The sequence below is a fragment of the Procambarus clarkii genome, chromosome 17, assembly GCF_040958095.1.
Source record: "Procambarus clarkii isolate CNS0578487 chromosome 17, FALCON_Pclarkii_2.0, whole genome shotgun sequence".
Classification (NCBI taxonomy): Eukaryota; Metazoa; Arthropoda; class Malacostraca; order Decapoda; family Cambaridae; genus Procambarus; species Procambarus clarkii.
In genome coordinates, this window is record NC_091166.1 from 20,460,666 (window position 1) to 20,481,020 (window position 20,355).

Genomic DNA, 20,355 nt, shown 5'->3' on the forward strand with positions numbered 1-20,355 from the left:
CCACTCAGTGAGCCCTGGTGTGTAGTCCCTCTCAGTAAGCCCTGGTTTGAAGTCCCACTCAGTGAACTTTGATGTGAAGTCCTACTCAGTGAGCTCTGATGTGAAGTCCCACTCAGTGAGCACTGAAGTGCACTCCCACACACACAACCATGGTGTGCAGTCCCACTCAGTGAACCTTGGTGTTTAGTCTCACTCAGTGAACTCTGATATGTGGACCCACTCAATGAACCCTGCTGTGAAGTTCACCTCAGTGAGCCCTGATGTGAAATCCCACTCTGTGAACCCTGGTGTGCAGTCCCACTCAGTGAGCCCTGGTATGTAGTCCCATTTAGTAAACTCTGATGTGTCGATCCACTCAATGAACCCCTGGTGTTTAGTCCCACTCAGTGAACCCTGATGTGTAGTCCCACTCAGTGAACCCTGATGTGCAGTCCCACTCAGTGAACCCTGGTGTGTAGTCCCACTGAGTACCCATTATGTGTAGTCCCACTCAGTGAGCCCTGGTGTGTTGTCCCACTCAGTGAACCATGGTGTGTCGTTCCACTCAAGGAACCCTAATGTGAAGTCCCACTCAGTTAACCCTGATGTGTAGTCCCACACAGTGAACCTTGATGTATATTTCCACTCAGTGAGCCCTGGTGTGTAGTCCCACTCAGTAAGCCCTGGTGTGTCGTCCTACTCAGGGAACTGTAATGTGAAGTCCCACGCAGTGAACCCTGATGTGTAGTCCCACTTAGTGAGCCCTGGTTTGTAGTCTCTTAGTGAGCCCTGGCGTGTTTTCCCACTCAATGAACCATGATGTGAAGTCCCACTCAGTGAAGTCTGATGTGTCGATCCATTTAATGAACCCCATGTGTAGTCCCACTCAGTGAACCCTGATGTGTAGTCCCACTCAGTGAACCCTGATGTGTAGTCCCACTCAGTGAGCCCTGGTGTGTAGTCCAACTCAGTGAGCCCTGGTGTGTAGTCTCACTCAGTGAACCCTGGTGTGTAGTCCCTTTCAGTGAACCCCTGGTGTGTAGTCCCACTCAATGAGCCCTTGTTAGTAGTCCCTCTCAGGAAGCCCTGGTGTGAAGTCCCACTCAGTGAACTATGATGTGAAGTCTCACACAGTGAGCCCTGGTGTGTAGTCCCACTCATTGTGCCCTGGTGTGTATCCTACTCAATGACGCCTGGTGTGAAGTCCCACTCAGTGAGCACTGATGTGCAGTCCCACACACGGAGCCCTGGTCCCACTCAGTGAAACCAGGTGAGTAGTCCCACTCAGTGAACCTTGGTGTGTAGTCCTACTCAGTGAACTCTGATATGTCGACCCACTCAATGAACCATGATGTGAAGACCCACTCAGTGAACCCTGGTGTGTAGTCCCACTCAGGGAGCCCTGGTGTGTAGCAGCACTCAGTGAACCCTGATGTGTAGTCCCACTCAGTGAACCCTGGTGTGTAGTTCCACTCAGTGAGTTCTGTTGTGTAGTCCAACTCAGTGAGCTCTGGTGTGTAGTCCCACTCAATGAACCCTGGTGTGTATTCCAACTCAGTGAGCCCTGATGTGTAGTCCCACTCAATGAACCCTGGTGTGTAGTTCCACTCAGTGAGTCCTGGTGTGTAGTCCCACTCAGTGAGCCCTGGTGTGTTGTCCCAATCAATGATCCCTGGTGTGTAGTCTCAGTCAGTGAACCCATGTGAGTAGTCCCACTCAGTGAACTCTGATATGTTGACCCACTCAATGAACCCTGAAGTGAAGTCCAACTCAGTGAGACCTGATGTGATGTCCCACTCAGTGAACCTTGGTGTGTAGTCCCACTCAGTGAGCATTGGTGTGTTGTCCCACTCATTGAACTCTGATGTGTCGATAAACTCAATGAACTCTGGTGTGTAGTCCCACTCAGTGAACCCTGATGTGTAGTCCCACTCAGTGAACCCTGATGTGTAGTCCTACTCAGTGAACCCTGGTGTGTAGTCCCACTCAGTGAGCCCTGGTGTGTAGTCCCACTCAGTGAACCCTAATGTGAAGTCTCACTCAGTGAGCCCTGGTGTGTAGTCTCTTAGTGAGCCCTGGCGTGTAGTCCCACTCAATGAACCCTGATGTGAAGTCCCACTCAGTGAACCCTGGTGTGTAGTCCCACTCAGTGAACCCTGCTGTGAAGTCCACCTCAGTGATTTCTGATGTGAAGTCCCACTCAGTGAACCCTGGTGTGCAGTCTCACTCAGTGAGCCTTGGTGTTTAGTCCCACTCAGTGAACCCTGATGTGTAGTCCCACTCAGTGAACCCTGATGTGTAGTCCCACTCAGTAAACCCTGGTGTGTAGTCCCACTCAGTGATCCCAGGTGTGTAGTCCCATTCAGTGAACACTGTTGTGTAGTCCCACTCAGTGAGCCCTGGTGTGCAGTCCCTCTCAGTGAACCCAGGTGTGTAGTTCCAATCAGTGAACCTTGGTGTGTAGTCCCACTGAGTGAACACTGATATGTCGACCCACTCAATGAACCATGATGTGTAGTCTCACTCAGTGAACCGTGGTTTGAAGTCCCACTCAGTGAATCCTGGTGTGTAGTACCACTCAGTGAACCTTATTGTGTAGTCCCACTCAGTGAACTCTCATGTGTCGATCCAGTCAATGAACCCTGGTGTGTAGTCCCACTCAGTGAACCCTGATGTGTAGTCCCACTCAGTGAACCCTGATGTGTAGTCCCACTAAGTGAACCCTGATGTACTTTCCCACTCAGTGAACCCTGGTATGTAGTTCCACTCAGTGAGCCCTGGTGTGTCTTCCCTCTCAGTGAACTCTGAAGTGAAGTCCCACGCAGTGAGCCCTAGTGTGTAGTCTCACTCAGTGAGCCCTGGTGTGTAGTCCCACTTAGTGAGCTCTGGTGTGTAGTCCAACTCATTGAGCCTGGTGTGAAGTCCCACTCAGTGAGCACTGATGTGCAGTCCCATACACACAGCCTTGGTGTGCAGTCCCACTCATTGAACCCAGGTGTGTAGTCCAACTCTTTGAACCTTGGTGTGTAGTCCCACTCGGTAAACTCTGATATGTCGACCCACTCAATGAACCCTGATGTAAAGTCCTTCTCAGTGAATCCTGATGTGAAATCCCACTCAGTGAACCCTTGTGTGAAGTCCTACTCAGTGAGCCTTGGTGTGTAGTCCCACTCAGTGAACTCTGATGTGTCGATCCACTCAATGAACCCTGGTGTGTAGTCCCACTCAGTGAACCCTGACGTATAGTCCCACTCAGTGAACACTGATGTGAAGTCCCACTCAGTGAACGCTGATGTGTAGTCCCACTTAGTGAACCCTGATGTGTAGTCCCATTTAGTGAACCATGATGTGTAGTCCCACTCAGTGAGCGCTGGTGTGTAGTACCTCTCAGTGAGCCCTGGTGTGTAGTCCCACTCAGGGATCCCTGGTGTGTAGTCCCTCTCAGGGAACCTTGGTGTGTGGTGGGCTCATATGAAAGACTTGGCAACTTTTATCAATCATTTCACATAAAATTATTGGACCGCTGGAGATGGACAGTGAACTTTCTCGCCTTACCATCACGTAAAGGCGATCAACAATAACAAACTAGGAACAATATTTTAGTGTTGTTGTTATATTGCAACTATTGATTATTATCTACTTAAGAAACTGTATTCTGTAATGGTTATTGGGTGTGTTGAGAATACAGTTTAAGGCTTCTCACCTGGCTTGGTGATCCGGATAAATTCATCGATGGCTTGAACAGGCATGTGGCTCTCAACTAGGCTGCCAGAGGTCACCACCACATCATATGTGTCTGGCAACATCACACAAGATTAGCAACATTATCAACATTATCAAGTAACATGATACATAATTATCATGATAACAAGTATTGCAACATGATCACTCATGATGTCGTAACATGATTTGCACTACACTCACATACATAAATAAATATATATATCGAATAGAAGACACCATACAATAAAACACTATATTTAAAATAAAATAAAGAATTATATATAAATTTTCAGACAACTTACTATACATAATTGGACATTTCTACCCTTGCCGAAGAAGTAAAAACATCGATATTATTCTCAATTTGTCAAATTATTACATTTTCGTCAAGTAACATTTTTACATTCAAGTTTTGATGACATAATTTAGCCACGTAATTGTGACTCATCGCCTGCACATTCAAGTTTATTTTGTAGTAGGATGTATTTGAGGATGGTAGGATGTACTTGAGGATGGTAGGATGTACTTGAGTATGGTAGGATGTACTTGAGTATGGTAGGATTTATTTAACAATGGTAGGATTTATTTGACAATGGTTGGATTTATTTGACAATGGTAGGATGTACTTCAGGTTGGAAGGATATACTTGAGTATAGTAGGAATATTCTTTATATCCTGCTTGATGGGGTTCTGGGAGTTCTACTCCCCAAGCCCGGCCCGAGGCCAGGCTTGATCTGTGAGAGTTTGGTTAACCAGACTGTTGCTTCGAGCGGCCCACATACCCACCTCAGCCCAGTTGGTACGGCACTCCTTGAAGAAAACTATCTAGCTTTCTCTTGAAGAGGTCCACGGTTGTTCCGGCAATATTTATGCTCACTGGGAGGATGTTGAACAACCGCGGACCTCTGATGTTTATACAGTGTTCTCTTATTGTGCCTATGGCACCCCTGCTCTTCACTGGTTCTATCGTACATTTTCTTCCATATCGTTCACTCCAGTACGTTGTTATTTTACTGTGTAGATTTGGAACCTGGCCCTCCAGTATTTTCAACGTATATATTATTTGATTCCTCTCTCGTCTCCTTTCTAGAAAGTACATTTGGAGAGCTTTGAGTCGATCCCAATATTTTAGGAGCTTTATCGTGTCTATGTATGCCGTGTATGCTCTCTGTATTTCCTCTATTTCAGCAATCTCTCCTGCTCTGAAAGGGAAAGTGAGTACTGAGCAGTACTCAAGACGGGACAGTACAAGTGATTTGAAGAGTACAACCATTGTGATGGGATCCCTGGATTTCAAAGTTCTCATAATCCATCCTATCATTTTTCTGGCTGAAGCAATATTTGCCTGGTTTTGCTCCCTAAACGTTAGGTCGTCAAACATCATAATTCCCAAATCCTGTACATGCTGTTTTCCTACTACAGGCACATTTGACTGCGTTTTGTACACTGTATTATGTTTAAGTTCCTAATTTTTACCGTACCTGAGTACCTGGACCTTATCACTGTTAAACATCTTGTTATTGTCTGATTCCCAGTCGAAAACTTTGTTAATATTTGCTAGAAGTTTATCAATCTCTTCAACAGAGGTAATTTTCATGCTGATTTTTGTGTCATGTGCAAATGATGATACGAAGCTGAGACTTGTATTTGAGTCTATATCTGATATGAGAAAAGATAATATCTGATAAGGAAATATATATATCTGATAAGGAAAAGCAGTATTGCAAGGACTGTACCCTGAGGTCCAGAGCTTTTAACTGTGCTTGGACTCGATTTTTATATGGTTTACTGTTGCTCTTTGTGTTCTGTTCGACAGAAGACGTATCCAGCATCCTACTCTACCAGTTATTCCCATTGACCTCATTTTGTGTGCTACCACTCCATGGTCACATTTATTGAATGCCTTCGCAAAGTCCGTGTATACCACATCTGCATTCTGTTTTTCTTCTAATGCCTCAGTGATTTTGTTGTAGTGGTCAAATAGCTGTGAGAGGCATGATCTCCCCGCTTTAAATCCATGTTGGTCTGGGTTGTGGAGGTCATTGGTTTCCATGAAACTTGTGACCTGACTCCTGATCGCTCTCTCAAATACTTTATTATGTGGCACGTTAGTGCATCTGGTCTACAATTCTTTGCCAATGCTTTGCTCCCTCCCTTGTATAGAGGGACTATGTCTGCTGATTTAAGTGCATCTGGTATCTATCCTGTGTCCAATCTCTTCCTACCCACTATACTAAGTACCTTTGCTACTGGCACCTTGCATTTCTTTATAAAAATTTAATTCCATGAGTCTGGTCACGGGGCTGAGTGCATGGGCATGTTCTCAATTTCCCTTTCAAAATCTGCAATGCTCGTGTTAATATCATTTATATTTACAGGGGGTTTGGATATCACGCATAAAGAAGTTGTCCGGATCTTCCTCTTTCATGCAGTTATTTGAGTACTAACATGTCCTCATACTGTTTTTTTTGGGATTTCACTAATTTCTTTGTCATCCTCCGTGTATGAGCCTTCACTTATACAAATAGATCAAATACTGGCAGTGGTTTTTGCTTTTGATTTCGCATATGTGAAGAAATATTTTGGGTTTTTCTATATTTCTTGATTTGCTTTCTGTTCTAGTTGCTTTTCTTCAATCTGATATGAATGTTTCAGTCTCTGTTAGATTTCTTCAATTTCCCTGTTTAAATTATTCCTTCTCTGTGTCGAAAGTCGTGTCTGCTTAAGTCTTTCCTTTATTTATTTTCTTCTTTTGTAGTGTCGTCTGCGTTCTCTTTAGGATGGTATGATGTACATTAGTATTGTAGGATGAACTTGAGGATGGCAGGATGTACTCGCGGAAGATAGGGTGTACTTGAGGATGGGGCGATGTACTTGAGGATGGTTGGATGTACCTGAGGATGGTCTGGTGAACTTGAGGATGGGACGATGTACTTCAGGATTGTAGTGTGTACTTGAGGATCGTAGGATGTACATGAATATTGTTAGATTAACTTGAGGATGGTTAGATGTACCTGAGAATAATAGGAGTATTGTAGATGGACCACCACTACTACCACCTATACTTCCACCAGCAACTCCACTACCAATAGCAACACCACCTCCACTACCACCATCACCTAGACTTCCACCAGCACTTCCTCTACCACCACCTAAGTAGCGTAAATTGAGACTACGACCGTGCGCACCAGCTGTCAGGTGGATCTAATAGGCCCAAGTGTGACAGCTGGTTGAGGTATGTAGGCCTTCCGGGGTGCTTTTTTTGCGGGTGTTTGGCGCGCGCCTGACGTATGTGAGCGTCCGGTGTTTGGTTACGCGGTCTGGGATGATGGGAGGTCATGTTGTGGGGGGTAGGAGAGTATGTGGGGTATGTGGGGGGTAAGTGGGTGAGTAGTAAATATGAGTAGAATACGTGTTGTGGATAATAGTAGTTGAATATGTACGGGTGTTTGCCATAGAGTTAATCCTGTGTGTAGATAATAGTTGATTAATAGATGAGTCTAAGTAAATGCTTTGTAGAGGGTGGGTGGAGGTGTGAGGGAGGGTGAAAGGAGCTTCCCCTGGACAGGAGAGGGTTGGAGGGTCATTATGGTTTAAAAGTGAGGGTGGAAATGGGTTTGCGGTTTTTTGACGGATATTATTTTCTTGGAAGAAGAAGAAGGTCTGTTTTATGTAACAATGCACGGGAGGTGTTGGAGCTACACCATGGACGGATGTGGTCCATTAGCTTTAATCATTTTTTCAAGTCTATTTTCTTCGAGCTATGCAACTGTGTTTGGTGATGATCCCTGAGGGAAATAGTTCCTTCATACACACAAGGAAGTGTGGATGAGGAGGAGGAGGGTGAGAAAGAGAGAGCAGACACTGTTAAGTTGTGAATGTAGCAGTTGGCAGAGAAGGTCTGTTTTATGTAACAATGCATGGGGGGTGTATAGGTAATAGACCAGGACGGATGTGGTCCATTAGCCTTAATCGTTTTTCAAAGTCTACAGAGGGTGTGTGTACAGTCCACCATTCAGTGGCTAACTGAAAAGTATTTCCAGTAGGTGTTTGGGTTATATTTTCCCCTCCCCCTCAACTCCCCTTCGTCAGGGGAAAAGCCGCTTCTATCATGGGTCTGGAGGACTGCTTTAAGAGAGAGTTTTGACATAGCACACACCTCAGCCAAAATGTTTGCGTGTTCTCGCTAGTGAAAGCGAGAATATATGCGCCTTTTATAACATTCTTTGCTGAATATTTTAACTTTTTCTCACACAAGCAACCATATTGATGGTGCGCAAGGACTGCCTTTACTTCCTCCTACACGGGCGAAGTGCTGGGGGATCCATTACACATTGTGGTTTCGTTAAGGAAAGGGAGATGTAGCCACTGTCAGCGGGCCCCACCTGTTCCACATACCATCCCCCTCTCACTGGGGGAGTGACAGCAATGGGGTGTACCATCTCTCTCTCTCCTGACACACTGGGACATAGCATTGAGTGTGTCATTGTTCTTTTTCAAAGGTGTGCCATGACCTCAACATACTAATTCCAAATGTAGGCCTGGGCGGAGAGAGCCTTTGTGGGCGGCTCCCCTCCTGGAATCCGACACACAACTAAGCTAAATATGACAACACCGCTCACATAATCCGCGCTCCAACAGACCCCCCTCCCCCAGCCCCTCCTCCCCCTTACCATCAACCATCACCCCACATCGATTTCCTGTGCAAAGCCTTTAATATAATTTCTGATCATATGTGTAACCTTGTATCGTAACGTGACCAACATAGTAACATTATTCTTTGCTCAAATAGCATTTTTTTAAGAGTAACGAGAGTCATAAGGTGGTCTTCAATCTTATTATTATAACAAATCATAATTTTTTTTCTAAACACAACTGCATGGGATACACATAGCAGTCAGAGGTTACTCTCTCTCTCTCTATTCAGATCATTTAATAGTTGGGGGAAAAAGTAACATCAATTCCTTTCTCCTGCTGCTGCTGTTCATGTATCTTTTTCATTTCACTTAGACTGACTGCTCACCAGAGGATGAAAGATTAATGTCAATTTTCGGGCCCCCATCACTCTCACCCTTATAACCTTGTAACGTAACGTAACATGACCAACATGATGACATCGTTTTTTGCCCAAATATCATTAATGTAACGTGACCAACATGGTAACATCCCTCTTTGCCCAAATATCATTTTAAGAGTAACGAGCAACTTTGTGTCTGATGTCTGATTATTGAAATGTGAACCGTGTTCAGCCCTTACATTCCAAACACAATAAAATATTAGCAAAAGCTTGTTTAGTTCTTGTATCACATAACATAACGTAACGTTTATTCAACAACTGATAGACATAACATAATGTAGCTTCATATTCTCTGCAGTAAAACAAACATACATACACATCGCGGTCAGCCCTCGCTATACCTCAAATGCGCCGTTCATTCTCTCTCCCTTAAGTGAGCAATGTTCCCCATATACAAATTCCAAGCAAAGTAAACATATATAAGACTAATGTTAAAAAACATAGTCTTGATACTATTATTAAATTGACTGGTTCATTATCCCCGAGTTCAAGGCTGTCTCTAAGACCTACATTATCCAAATGTAAATCGATGAGAATAAGACCGGATGAGTCGATAGTGAAATAGCTCTGGGTTATGTCTGTTTTCAGTTCTTGTAACACAGTCAATGTAGCGTAATGCGGGAAAATAAAATTTCTGCTGCCTAAATAAATAACATTTGAAAATGTATGCAAGTCTAGACAATCTCCTTTAGCCCTTACATTCTAAACACAAATAAAATATTATCACACGCTTGTATCACATTATATCATCATTACGTAACGTGGAAAACTTCTTTCTGTCTGATGATCAAATAGCATTTTTTAATAAATAACCTCAGCATGGTGTTATGCCATTAGGACTGTATTACACTGTGCACAACAGTAGACTTGTAATATCATAGCAAGACAATGTCGCAGAATGTTCATCGTTCAATACTGAAGATGTGAGCGAGACACTTAGTAACGTAACGTGGAAATCGACTTTCTGTCTGTTGTCCGAATATCATTATTGAAAAGTGAACCCCATTTATCCAAACACAATATCTCCATTACATCTTATACCATATAAATATTACTGTCTGCCAGTTTTAGCCCTCTGTAACACAATGTAACGTAACGTAACGCGGAAATCATCAACTTTTTGCAGTCCAAAATGTCATTTTGAAATGAAAAGTGAGACTTAGTCCATCTTCATTTTATCTCTTACCATATAAATATTGGTGTCTATCAGTTTTAACCTTTGTAACACATTGTAACGTAATGCAGAAATCAAATTTCTACAGACCAAAATAAAAATTTTAAATGTAAGTATGACTTAGCCCATCTCCATTACATCTCTTAGCATATAAATATTAGTGTCTACCAGTTTTAGCCCCTGTAACACATTGTAACGTAACATGGAAATCAACTTTCTGTCTGATGACCATATAACATTATTGAAAATGTAAACCATGTTTAGTCATTACATCCAAACATAATAAAATATTACCGCATGCCTGTTTAGTTCTTGTAACACATTATATTGTTACGTAACATAACTTGGAAATTATCTTTCTGTCTGATGACCAAATATCATTTTTTGTAAATGTGAAGCTTTGTACATTTAATTTTAAACAAAGGTGGGTCACTAGTCCACGAACTAAGAGTGGTGAGTTAGGAAGAAATGACTTTGTGAAATATGCACAGAAGAGTTTGGGGAGACGTGATCACTACCTACAAATTCTAATATTTTTTGTTAACTGTGTGAACACATTTACCTCATGGTCTCTTGTTCCGCCTCTCACTAGTCAATAAACACAATTTTGTATCATTTCTTGACTAAAATAGCACTCTGAAACATCTTTATCCATAATGAGAAAGAGAGAGAGAAGGCAAACATAGCTTGGCTATTGCATCTAGTTTTAAAAAGGGGTAAGAATAAGAAGAGTCATGTTCCATAAAAAATACTTTACAGCAACCATTATTATTTATGTGCAGTAAGAGGGAAACGGGATCCGCACATACAATTTCCAAGCATTACAACGCTATCGAGGTAAACATAAGATAAAAAAGACAATAACGTAGTAGTATGCTATTAATCAGCTAGTCAAAACTTAACATAACAGATATAATTTCACAGTTTTAACCTTTGCAAGTTTTTCAATGTTTTCTCTTCACTTGTGCTAAGTGAGTCAGATAAAATGTGACATTTCATTATTAGCCAGGCAATACGCTATTAGCTAGATAGTCAAAACATATAACACACATTATTTCACAGGAATTTTTTTTTCTAGCAAATATGGTTCCTTTAAGCAGTTCATCACATCAAACACCAGCAATCCACAAAATTCTCTTTAGTCAATAATCATTCTTTACAGTATTTCTTGACTAAAATAGCACTCCAAAACATAAGTGGTCATTTTTATTCTCACTGTCGCACTATAGTCAATAATTTGTTTCGCAGAGTGACAAGTTATGCTTAGTGACGAGATTTCATGGTGAGCATAGTTTAAGAGAGTTCACACTGTATTAATTACGGTCATGGATATGTTATATTATGTTTATGATGATCATTACTTCTTATTTTTACCCATTTTCCTGCGCCCAGCTTTTCAGTCTTCTCATATTCTTTTCAAATAAAGTTTGCTTACTGTTTTCCAGTAGATTGACTTCACATTACATATATTAATCAACTTTCAAATTCAGTTCAGTTTCTTTTCAATATCACAGCATTGTTGTTCCCCTGGTAGTATCTAGTTCAAGACTTCGTATTATCAGTGTCATTAATACTACTATCAACCATGTATTGGATGTCTCAGACATTCAATTAACAACTCTAGTAAGTGTTTAATGAACGTGGGAATCACTTCACGCGTGCTCATTTTAGTTTAGTTAAAAGTTTTCCATCTTAAATTAATACCACTATCACCAACTATGTATTGGATAGCTCAGGCATTCAGTTAACAACTCAGTAAGTGAAAATCACTTCATGTGAGCTCATTTTTTTTTTTAGTTTAGTATAAGGTTTTTCCATCGTAAAATACTATTATCATCATCCATGTATTGACTGGCTCAACCATTCAGTTTACAACTCAGTAACTGTTTACTGAACATAAATATCCCTCCAAGTGACCTCATTTTTTAGTTTAAAGTTTCTCCATCGTTTAAAAATAAAATATTACTATCACAAACCTTGTATTGACCGGCTCCGGCATTCAGTTTACAACTCAGTAAGTGTTTACTGAATGCAAAATTGCTACTTGTGTGGTCATTTAGTTTAAAGTTTCCCAATCTTAAAATATTACTATCATCATCAACCCAGTATTGGGCTCTCGGGCATTCAGTTAACCACTCGGTAAGTGTTTACTGAACGTCGAAATCATTTCCTGTGTGCCCATTTTTAGTTGAACCCGTCTCCACTCCAAACCAGTCGGGACCTAGGGTCCCGACTCGGACCGCAGGTCCGGTTTGGGGACCCTAGGTCACCCAAACCAAAGGTCAATGGGGGAGTGACACCCCATTGCTGTCACTCCTCCAGGGAGAGAAGGATGGTATGTGGAACAGGTGGGGCCCGCTGACAGTGGCTACATCTCCCTTTCCTTAATGAAACCACAGTGGGTAATGAATCCTCAGGCACTTCCGCCCATGTAGGAGGAAGTAATGGCAGTCATTGCGCACCATCAATATGGTTGCTTGTGTGAGAAAAAGTTTAAATATTCAGCAAAGAATGTTATAAAAGGCGCATATATTCTCTCTTTCACTAGCGAGAACCCGCAAACATTCTGGCTGAGGTGTGTGCTATGTCAAAACTCTCTCTTAAAGCAGTCCTCCAGACCCATGATAGATGTGACTTGTCCCCTGACGAAGGGGAGTTGAGGGGGAGGGGAAAATATAACCCAAACACCTACTGGAAATACTTTTCAGTTAGCCACTAAACGGTGGACTGTACACACACCCTCTGTAGACTTTGAAAAACGATTAAGGCTAATGGACCACATCCGTCCTGGTCTATTACCTATACACCCCCCATGCATTGTTACATAAAACAGACCTTCTCTGCCAACTGCTACATTCACAACTTAAGAGTGTCTGCTCTCTCTTTCTCACCCTCCTCCTCCTCCTCCACACTTCCTGCAGTGTATGAAGGAACTATTTCCCTCATGGATCATCACCAAACACAGTTGCATAGCTCGAAGAAAACAGACTTGAAAAAATGATTAAAGATAATGGACCACATCCATCCATGGTGTAGCTCCAACACCTCCCGTGCATTGTTACATAAAACAGACCTTCTTCTTCCAAGAAAATAATAACCGTCAAAAAAAAAAATGCAAACCCATTTCCACCCTCCCGTTTAAACCACAATGACCCCCTCACCCCTCCTCCACCCCATCAACATATCCACCTATGTTGGGACCCCTCACACCTCCACCCACCCTCTACATAGCATTTACTTAGACTCATCTATTAATCAACCATTAACTACACACAGGATTAATTCTATGGCAAACACCCATACATATTCAACTACTATTATCCACAACACTTATTCTACTCATATTTACTACTCTCCCACTTACCCCACATACTCTCCTACCCCCCACAACATGACCCCTCATCATCCCAGACCGCATAACCAAACACCGAACGCTCACACGCGTCCGGCGAGCGCCAAACACCCACGAATAAAGCACTCCACATACCAGAAGGCATACATACCTCAACCAGCTGTCACACCTGGGCCTATTAGATCCACCTGACAGCTGGTGCGCACGGTCATAGTCTCAATTTACACTACTCACCTAGACTTCCACCAATACCTCCACTACCACCACAACAACCACCTACATTAACACAACCACTACTACCACCACCACCAGTACCTCCACTTGCACAACCACTACTAACTACCAGCATCACCACTGCCACCACAACCACCTAGACTTCCACCAGCACCTCCACTACCACCACCACCTAGACTTCCACCAGCACCTCACTGCCACCACAACAACCACCCACACTAACACAACCAATACTACCACCACTACCACAACCACCACTACCACTACCACCACCTCTACTTCCAGCGCCACCTCCATGGATTCTGCATAAAGTGATAATAATGAATGAGGTTCATTATAAGGTTCCTTATGGTTATTCCTTAAGGTTATAAGGTTCACTTAAAGTTCCATTCTCCGGATTTTCATTGATATTTATACTTATTACAGACAAAGATGTGGACGGGCTCTCACCTTCAGGAATGGTTGTCGGGTCCTGGCTTATGAACTCCTTATATATAAGGTTGTACACTCTTGTTTCTTTAAGAATGTTCAACATTCCATCTGAGGGTTCCAGGGCATCGATGTTCCTAGAATGTTACTTTGTTTTAAAGTTTTATAGAATACATTTGTCAACATCTTCATTTTGATTTTATATATATATATATATATATATATATATATATATATATATATATATATATATATATATATATATATATATATATATATATATATTATATATATATATATTATATATATATATATATATATATATATATATATATATATATATATATATATATATATATATATATATATATATATATATATATATATATATATTATTAAATATGACCGAAAAAGTAAGATTAATAATTCTAACACGAATTTTCTCAATATTTCTTATTTATCTTTTCACTGTTGATGGTAATTCAAAAATCAATTCTCTAAAATTCATTTTTATTTCTAGTCTGACACGACACTTGAACGCGTTTCATAATAACTTATTACATTTTCAAAGACTTTAGTTTACACACACACAACTATATCCTGCAAACACTAAACAGAGTTTAAACAGCTTTGATTTTATATCTGCTTTGGGTGAGGTGATATGTTATAACAGTTTTTGGATAAGATGAGGCATATATGCAACTGAAAACTCACTCCCCAGAAGTGACTCGAACCCATACTGCCAGGAGCACTCTGCAGCTGGTGTACAGGATGCCTTAATCACTCGACCATCATGACCGGACAGAAGATGATGGTAGCTGAGGCTAGTTCCCCATCATCCCGCCGACACCCAGATGGTAATCTTGGGCATGGTATTTTATCAAATCACCTCATTCTTTGGGGGACACATGAGGAACACAAATGTATATAAAAAAGTTTCAAGGCCTTGACCTTATTTTCAAACCCAGAAAAATATGGTAAACATATCATTCTTTGGGCGAATTTTCTCACTGCATATATTATTATAATATGTACGACGTGCTTTGCTACGAAAATTCGCCCAAAGAATGTGTTATGTTCACCATATTTTTCTGGATTTGAAAATATGGTCAAGGCATTGAAACTTTTTGATATACATGTATTGTTTAATTACGAAAATGCTGTTGGTAAACTATCAGTTAGAAACAGCCTTCGTAGTAATAATTGTGTCATTTATAAAATACCTTGTTTAAGAATGTAATAGATTCTATGTTGGACAAACATCTAAAGATTTGAAATATAGAATTTCGCAACATATATTCTCTGAAGACATGGACATATGTCTAATGCTTTGTTTGTTTATTTGCTGGTGACGCTCTATTACTCCCTCATCTATCTATATCTCAATTATGGTATTTGTGCTTGGGATTCTACTACCCAAAATCATTTACGTCCTCTAATAACTCAACACAAAGCTGCTATTAGGACAATATCCAACTCTGGCCCCAGACATCACTCAGTACCCCTACTCAAATCTCTGAATATGTTAGATATTAAGTCACTGGACATTCTCTCATGTATGTTATACATATATAAAATGCTGAACTGTAATGCCAATCCTGACTTCAAAAGCTTCAGTGAAGGTTGTAACAGAACCTAAGAGCACCACACCAGAAACAAATACAGTTTTGATATTCCAGGAGTATGAGTTAATCAATCTAGAAATGCTCTACAAATCAAGTGACCCAGAATGTGGAATGACCTTCCCAACCATGTTAAAGACTGTACCTCTCTCAACCAGTTTAAGATAAAAACTAAGCACTACCTAATAAATTCGCAGTAACCTACCTTACCCCTATATTGTCAACCCATGACTGTTTTTTTAAACAACGCTGTTTGTCGACCTAATTGTATTTGTGCTGCTTTTTCTGCCATGTTCCCTCCTTTTTTTTTAATTTTATTTTTATTTTTAATTGTTCTCAACACATTTTATACTTTAATCTCAATTAGTATTAAGTTTTAGTCTTTAATGTTTTTCCTGCCCGAAACGCTTTGCGTAATAGGGGCTTTGGGCATTATATGTACTAGCTCCATCTGTAAATCTATAAAAAAATTTAAAACCTCTTGTATGTATGTACCTTACCTGAATAAACATTTATTTATTAGTATTATTTATTTACTGAATTAAATAGAAATGAATAAATATTAAATGGATTTAATAATAATTATTAGAGGAAAATGTACTTCAATATACTACTGTAATATTTAATAGTATATGGTAAATCAAAGGGTTAGTATAATTGATCTCATGAGGAAATCATTAAGGTAACTATATTTGTTAGTTATCTTATTCAAATAAGAGTGACAGCTTAGCTGTAAATCGAGAGAAATGAAATCAGTTGCCACACTCCACTGACTACGTATTGCGTCAGACAAATTGTTGCAAGTGTAGGTGGGGAAGCTTAGCACCTCGCTTGACCTGGACCTGAGGGCTGGAAGGTAATTACATTGTAGAAATCTACTTCAGTAACTACAGATACATACTATACGGAATTCTTACTAAAGGATATATCTATCACTACAGAAATCTTCTACAGCTATCATGGCAATATATATTCCTGTATAAATTACGGAATACGGCTAGAGAGTACATGCACTGGATTTTGATGTTAATTTCTCAGCCTAACGACAACTATCTAAATGTTATATGTGCGCACAGTAAAACAAATAGAATAATTATAGTTAATGGGCTAAGTGTCTGTTGATGGAGGGAACGATTCCAGTCCTTCGCCCTACAGTAGTGTTGCTCAGACATTAATTAAAGGCTGGAGGATTAAGTAGTTCCTAGACACTGCCGAAATTGAAATTGAAATTGAAATTGAAATAAGTTTATTGAGGTAAAATACACACAAAGGGATGAGGTAGCTCAAGCTATTCTCACCCCGTTCAGTACAACGTGTTAGTACATACATAGACACACATCACAAACAATAAACATGTTACCAAACATTCTGAGAGATAAACATATACATTTCCTCCTTCACAAGTAGTATGGTATCACACGTACACACAAATACTTTTATGACCTAGTTATACTGTATAGACAATTTGCAAGAGACATGCAGATAATTCAACAAAATATTACTGTCTTGGTGCAAAATTCTTATATCTCTCAAGAATATCATCAACCTTTCATTTGTGACACATCCAGGCTATTTGTTCAGGAACAGTCCTTATATCAGTGTTTCTATATACATTAATCAACGGACAATCAAGAACATAATGGGCAAGGGTGTGAGACCTTAACATACCACATAGTTTACACTTCGTGTCATTATCATGAACAACTATCCCATATTCCCAGTAATATTTGTACACAAGCCTGAGCCGCATGTACACAGAGTCACTCCAAGCATTTCTCCTTTTACCATAAGTGAAATGGGTGTTTTGACTCACATACATGTAGTGTTGCATGGTTTGACTTCTCTCATACATTATCTCTCTCCTCTCCACTCCTGCCTGTGCCTGAATATTTCTGATTTTGCTTCTTATTTGTCTCATTGTGAATTCACATTCAATGTCAACTTGTGGTTTCGATGTGGCACGTTTGGCCAAGTCATCCGCCACCTCGTTGAGCACTATTCCAACATGAGATGGAATCCACATGAATTTCACACTATGACCTTTCAGCTGTATCTCAGTTATTCTTCTCTTACAATCCTCAACTATAGACCTAAAGACTGGGTTTCGACTGTTTAAGGACTCCAGTGCTCCTCGGCTATCGACAAATACAAAAACATTTTTGTCGTCATGACGTACTTCCTCCAAACACGCCAGAATGGCCTGCAGTTCAGCTTGTGTGGATGATATATAATTACTAAGGCGGAGTTCAATTATCCTGTCCACAGTCCCAAACTCTGTATATTCCCTTATTAGGACACCACACCCTGCCCTGCCATCCTCTGCCACCAACCCATCGCAATATACATGTAAACTGTTGCCTCTTGGTAACCGAGATATCGTGCTTCCATACAAACACCGTAATTGTCCCGGTTCATGATGAATCTTTTTCACCTTGAGGGGTACAATTTCGACGTCTATTTTCTGTACTTTCCAGGGAGCAGACATATTACACTGTCGAGAGGGTTTACAGCAGTCAAGTACATCGTATTCCCTGAGGTCATGAGCTAATCCCCTCGTGTAGCGTGTCTCCCTCAGTTTCCTGGAAGTGTGTACGTCACTCAAGCAGGTCTGAACGCTCTCAAACAGCTTATCCCCTCCTTTTCTCCGCATGAAACGAATAGATACTCTAGTGTTAATGTCATGGACTCTATCACACACACTCTGTAAATTTAATTCCATTCTCATTATTTCAATCATTGCATTTCTTTGACATCCAAGAATAATCCTCATAGCCTCGTTCTGTATCAGCTCTATTTTTTGAATTCTGCCTTGGCCTGTGTAAGACAAAACGGGTGCTGCGTAGTCTATCAGGGACCGAACAGTGCTTATGTATAACATCCGCAAGATAGGTACCCCAACACCTTTACCAGAAAAAGCCAGTGCTTTTAGAGGATGCAGACGGGCTTTACAAAAGGTGTTGATATGATTTAATTCAGCATTTTTACTCTCACATGTGTATCCAACATACATGCCCAGATACTTGTACTTCTGAACACGGCTCAGTTCCACACCATTTAGAGTGTTATATTTCTTTGTTTCCTATACTCATATTTGGTTTTATCTGCATTTATAACTAAGCCTAACTTGTGACAGGTTGTACCAAGTATGTTAAGAGCAGTTTGAATTTTGTTCCCAGAAGTGCCTTGTATAAGAATGGCATCAGCATATATGATCGTCGTGACCCCTGGAGGATACATCTCTGATGCTAATCTGTTCATTAATACATTGAATAAGGTGGTACTTAATACTCCCCCTTGTGGGGTACCAAACTGAAACCTCCGTTCCTCAGACATGTATCCTTGGTAATACACCTGACCTTTTCTGCCCTGTAGATAATCCCTTATCCAGTGTAGCAATCTCCCTGTTATTCCAAGATTGGCTAATTCGTATAAGATTACTTCCCCATTGGCTTTATCAAATGCTCCTTGTAAATCAACAAAAACTCTACAATTGTCATGCATATTAGACAAACACTTTAAGAGACAATCCACAGTACTTTTGCCTTTGATAAAACCAAAGAGATTACTGGACATGTTATCACCTACAAGGTAGAGTAGCCTATTTAACAAAATCCTTTCCATCATTTTATAAAAGCAGGATATTAAGGAGACAGGTCTTTAGCCACCGTTTGACTTAGGGATAGGAATGATGACAGCTTCTTTCCATTTTCTTGGTAACTTTCCCTCTCTATAACTCATATTAAACAAATCAAGTAAGGGACTAGGTTTCATACCGGCTAAATAATTAAGAATGTCATACATTACTCCATCTTTCCCCGGAGCAGTAGAGCTGCCACTTTTTATACCATCCAGTAGCTCATCGTGAGTTATCTCAGTGCACGCTATAGATCTTGTATTTAAGGCACATAAAGTTACTCCATTTCTAATATTTTCCCATGACTCAATGGTGACTCTCGTGTCTGCAGGTAAGGACTCCATACCAGCAGCACTAGCCCATTTATCTACTAACTCATTAGCAACCTTCCCTGGATCTGAGTGAGCAATGAATTTGGTCTTACAACTCCTGATTTTATTTACTGCTCTCCATATGTCTTTAAGGTTCTTCGTATTACCAATGGACTGAGCAAAGTCTTGCCAGTATCTGTCCCGCGCCTCCTTCCTCACCTGACTGCATTCCCTAGCCACTTCCAACACTGTATTTTTCTCTTCATCCCTCATTCCATTTTTTAAAACGTGGCACTGCTCTCGGGATTGTGGGAGCGAATTAAATGACACTACGAAAGTTCCTTGCAATGGCGTTTCTCTCTCACGCTGCTAATATGGCGTTGCTAGTAGGAATGGTGTCTCCTTCCTCCCTGGCTGCGATACAATGGGCAGAACGCTCCAGAGTATTCTCGAGCATTAATTATTTTTCTTATTTGTAATTAATTAGGGAAGTAAGGAATAGTGGCAAATCCTAATGTCACTGATGAAAGTATTAATGTGCAATATAATTTTGCATAACGCAAGTCAGCTTATTAAAACTGCGTAAAATGAATGAAAGGAATATTATATAGAATTGTTTTACATTGCAATATTTTCCAAAGTAGTTGTTAATGCACCTAAATGAGCGAGTTCTGTAAGCATTAATAAGTTATATAAATAAAACAACTAAATAAACGATTAACCTTAATAAAGGCAAGTAATTAACTGGACTCTGTTTAGATACAACGAAATGTGGAGAGAATTTCATGTTTTAACATGCTGCTACCTCCCGGCGTCACAG

At 40.6% G+C, this 20,355-nt stretch overlaps 1 protein-coding gene across 2 annotated transcripts in view; it reads right to left on the reverse strand.

Moving 5' to 3' along the window:
• The window catches only part of LOC123748525 (methyltransferase-like protein 27), a 377,853-nt gene that overhangs the window by 158,769 nt on the left and 198,729 nt on the right, over positions 1-20,355 (reverse strand). For both annotated transcript variants that reach the window (XM_069326220.1, XM_069326221.1), the window contains 2 exons: positions 13,990-14,105; positions 3,683-3,775 (listed from right to left, as the gene is read on the reverse strand). In XM_069326220.1, coding sequence (XP_069182321.1) covers positions 3,683-3,775; positions 13,990-14,105 — 209 coding nt within the window. The remainder of the gene's footprint in view (positions 1-3,682; positions 3,776-13,989; positions 14,106-20,355) is intronic.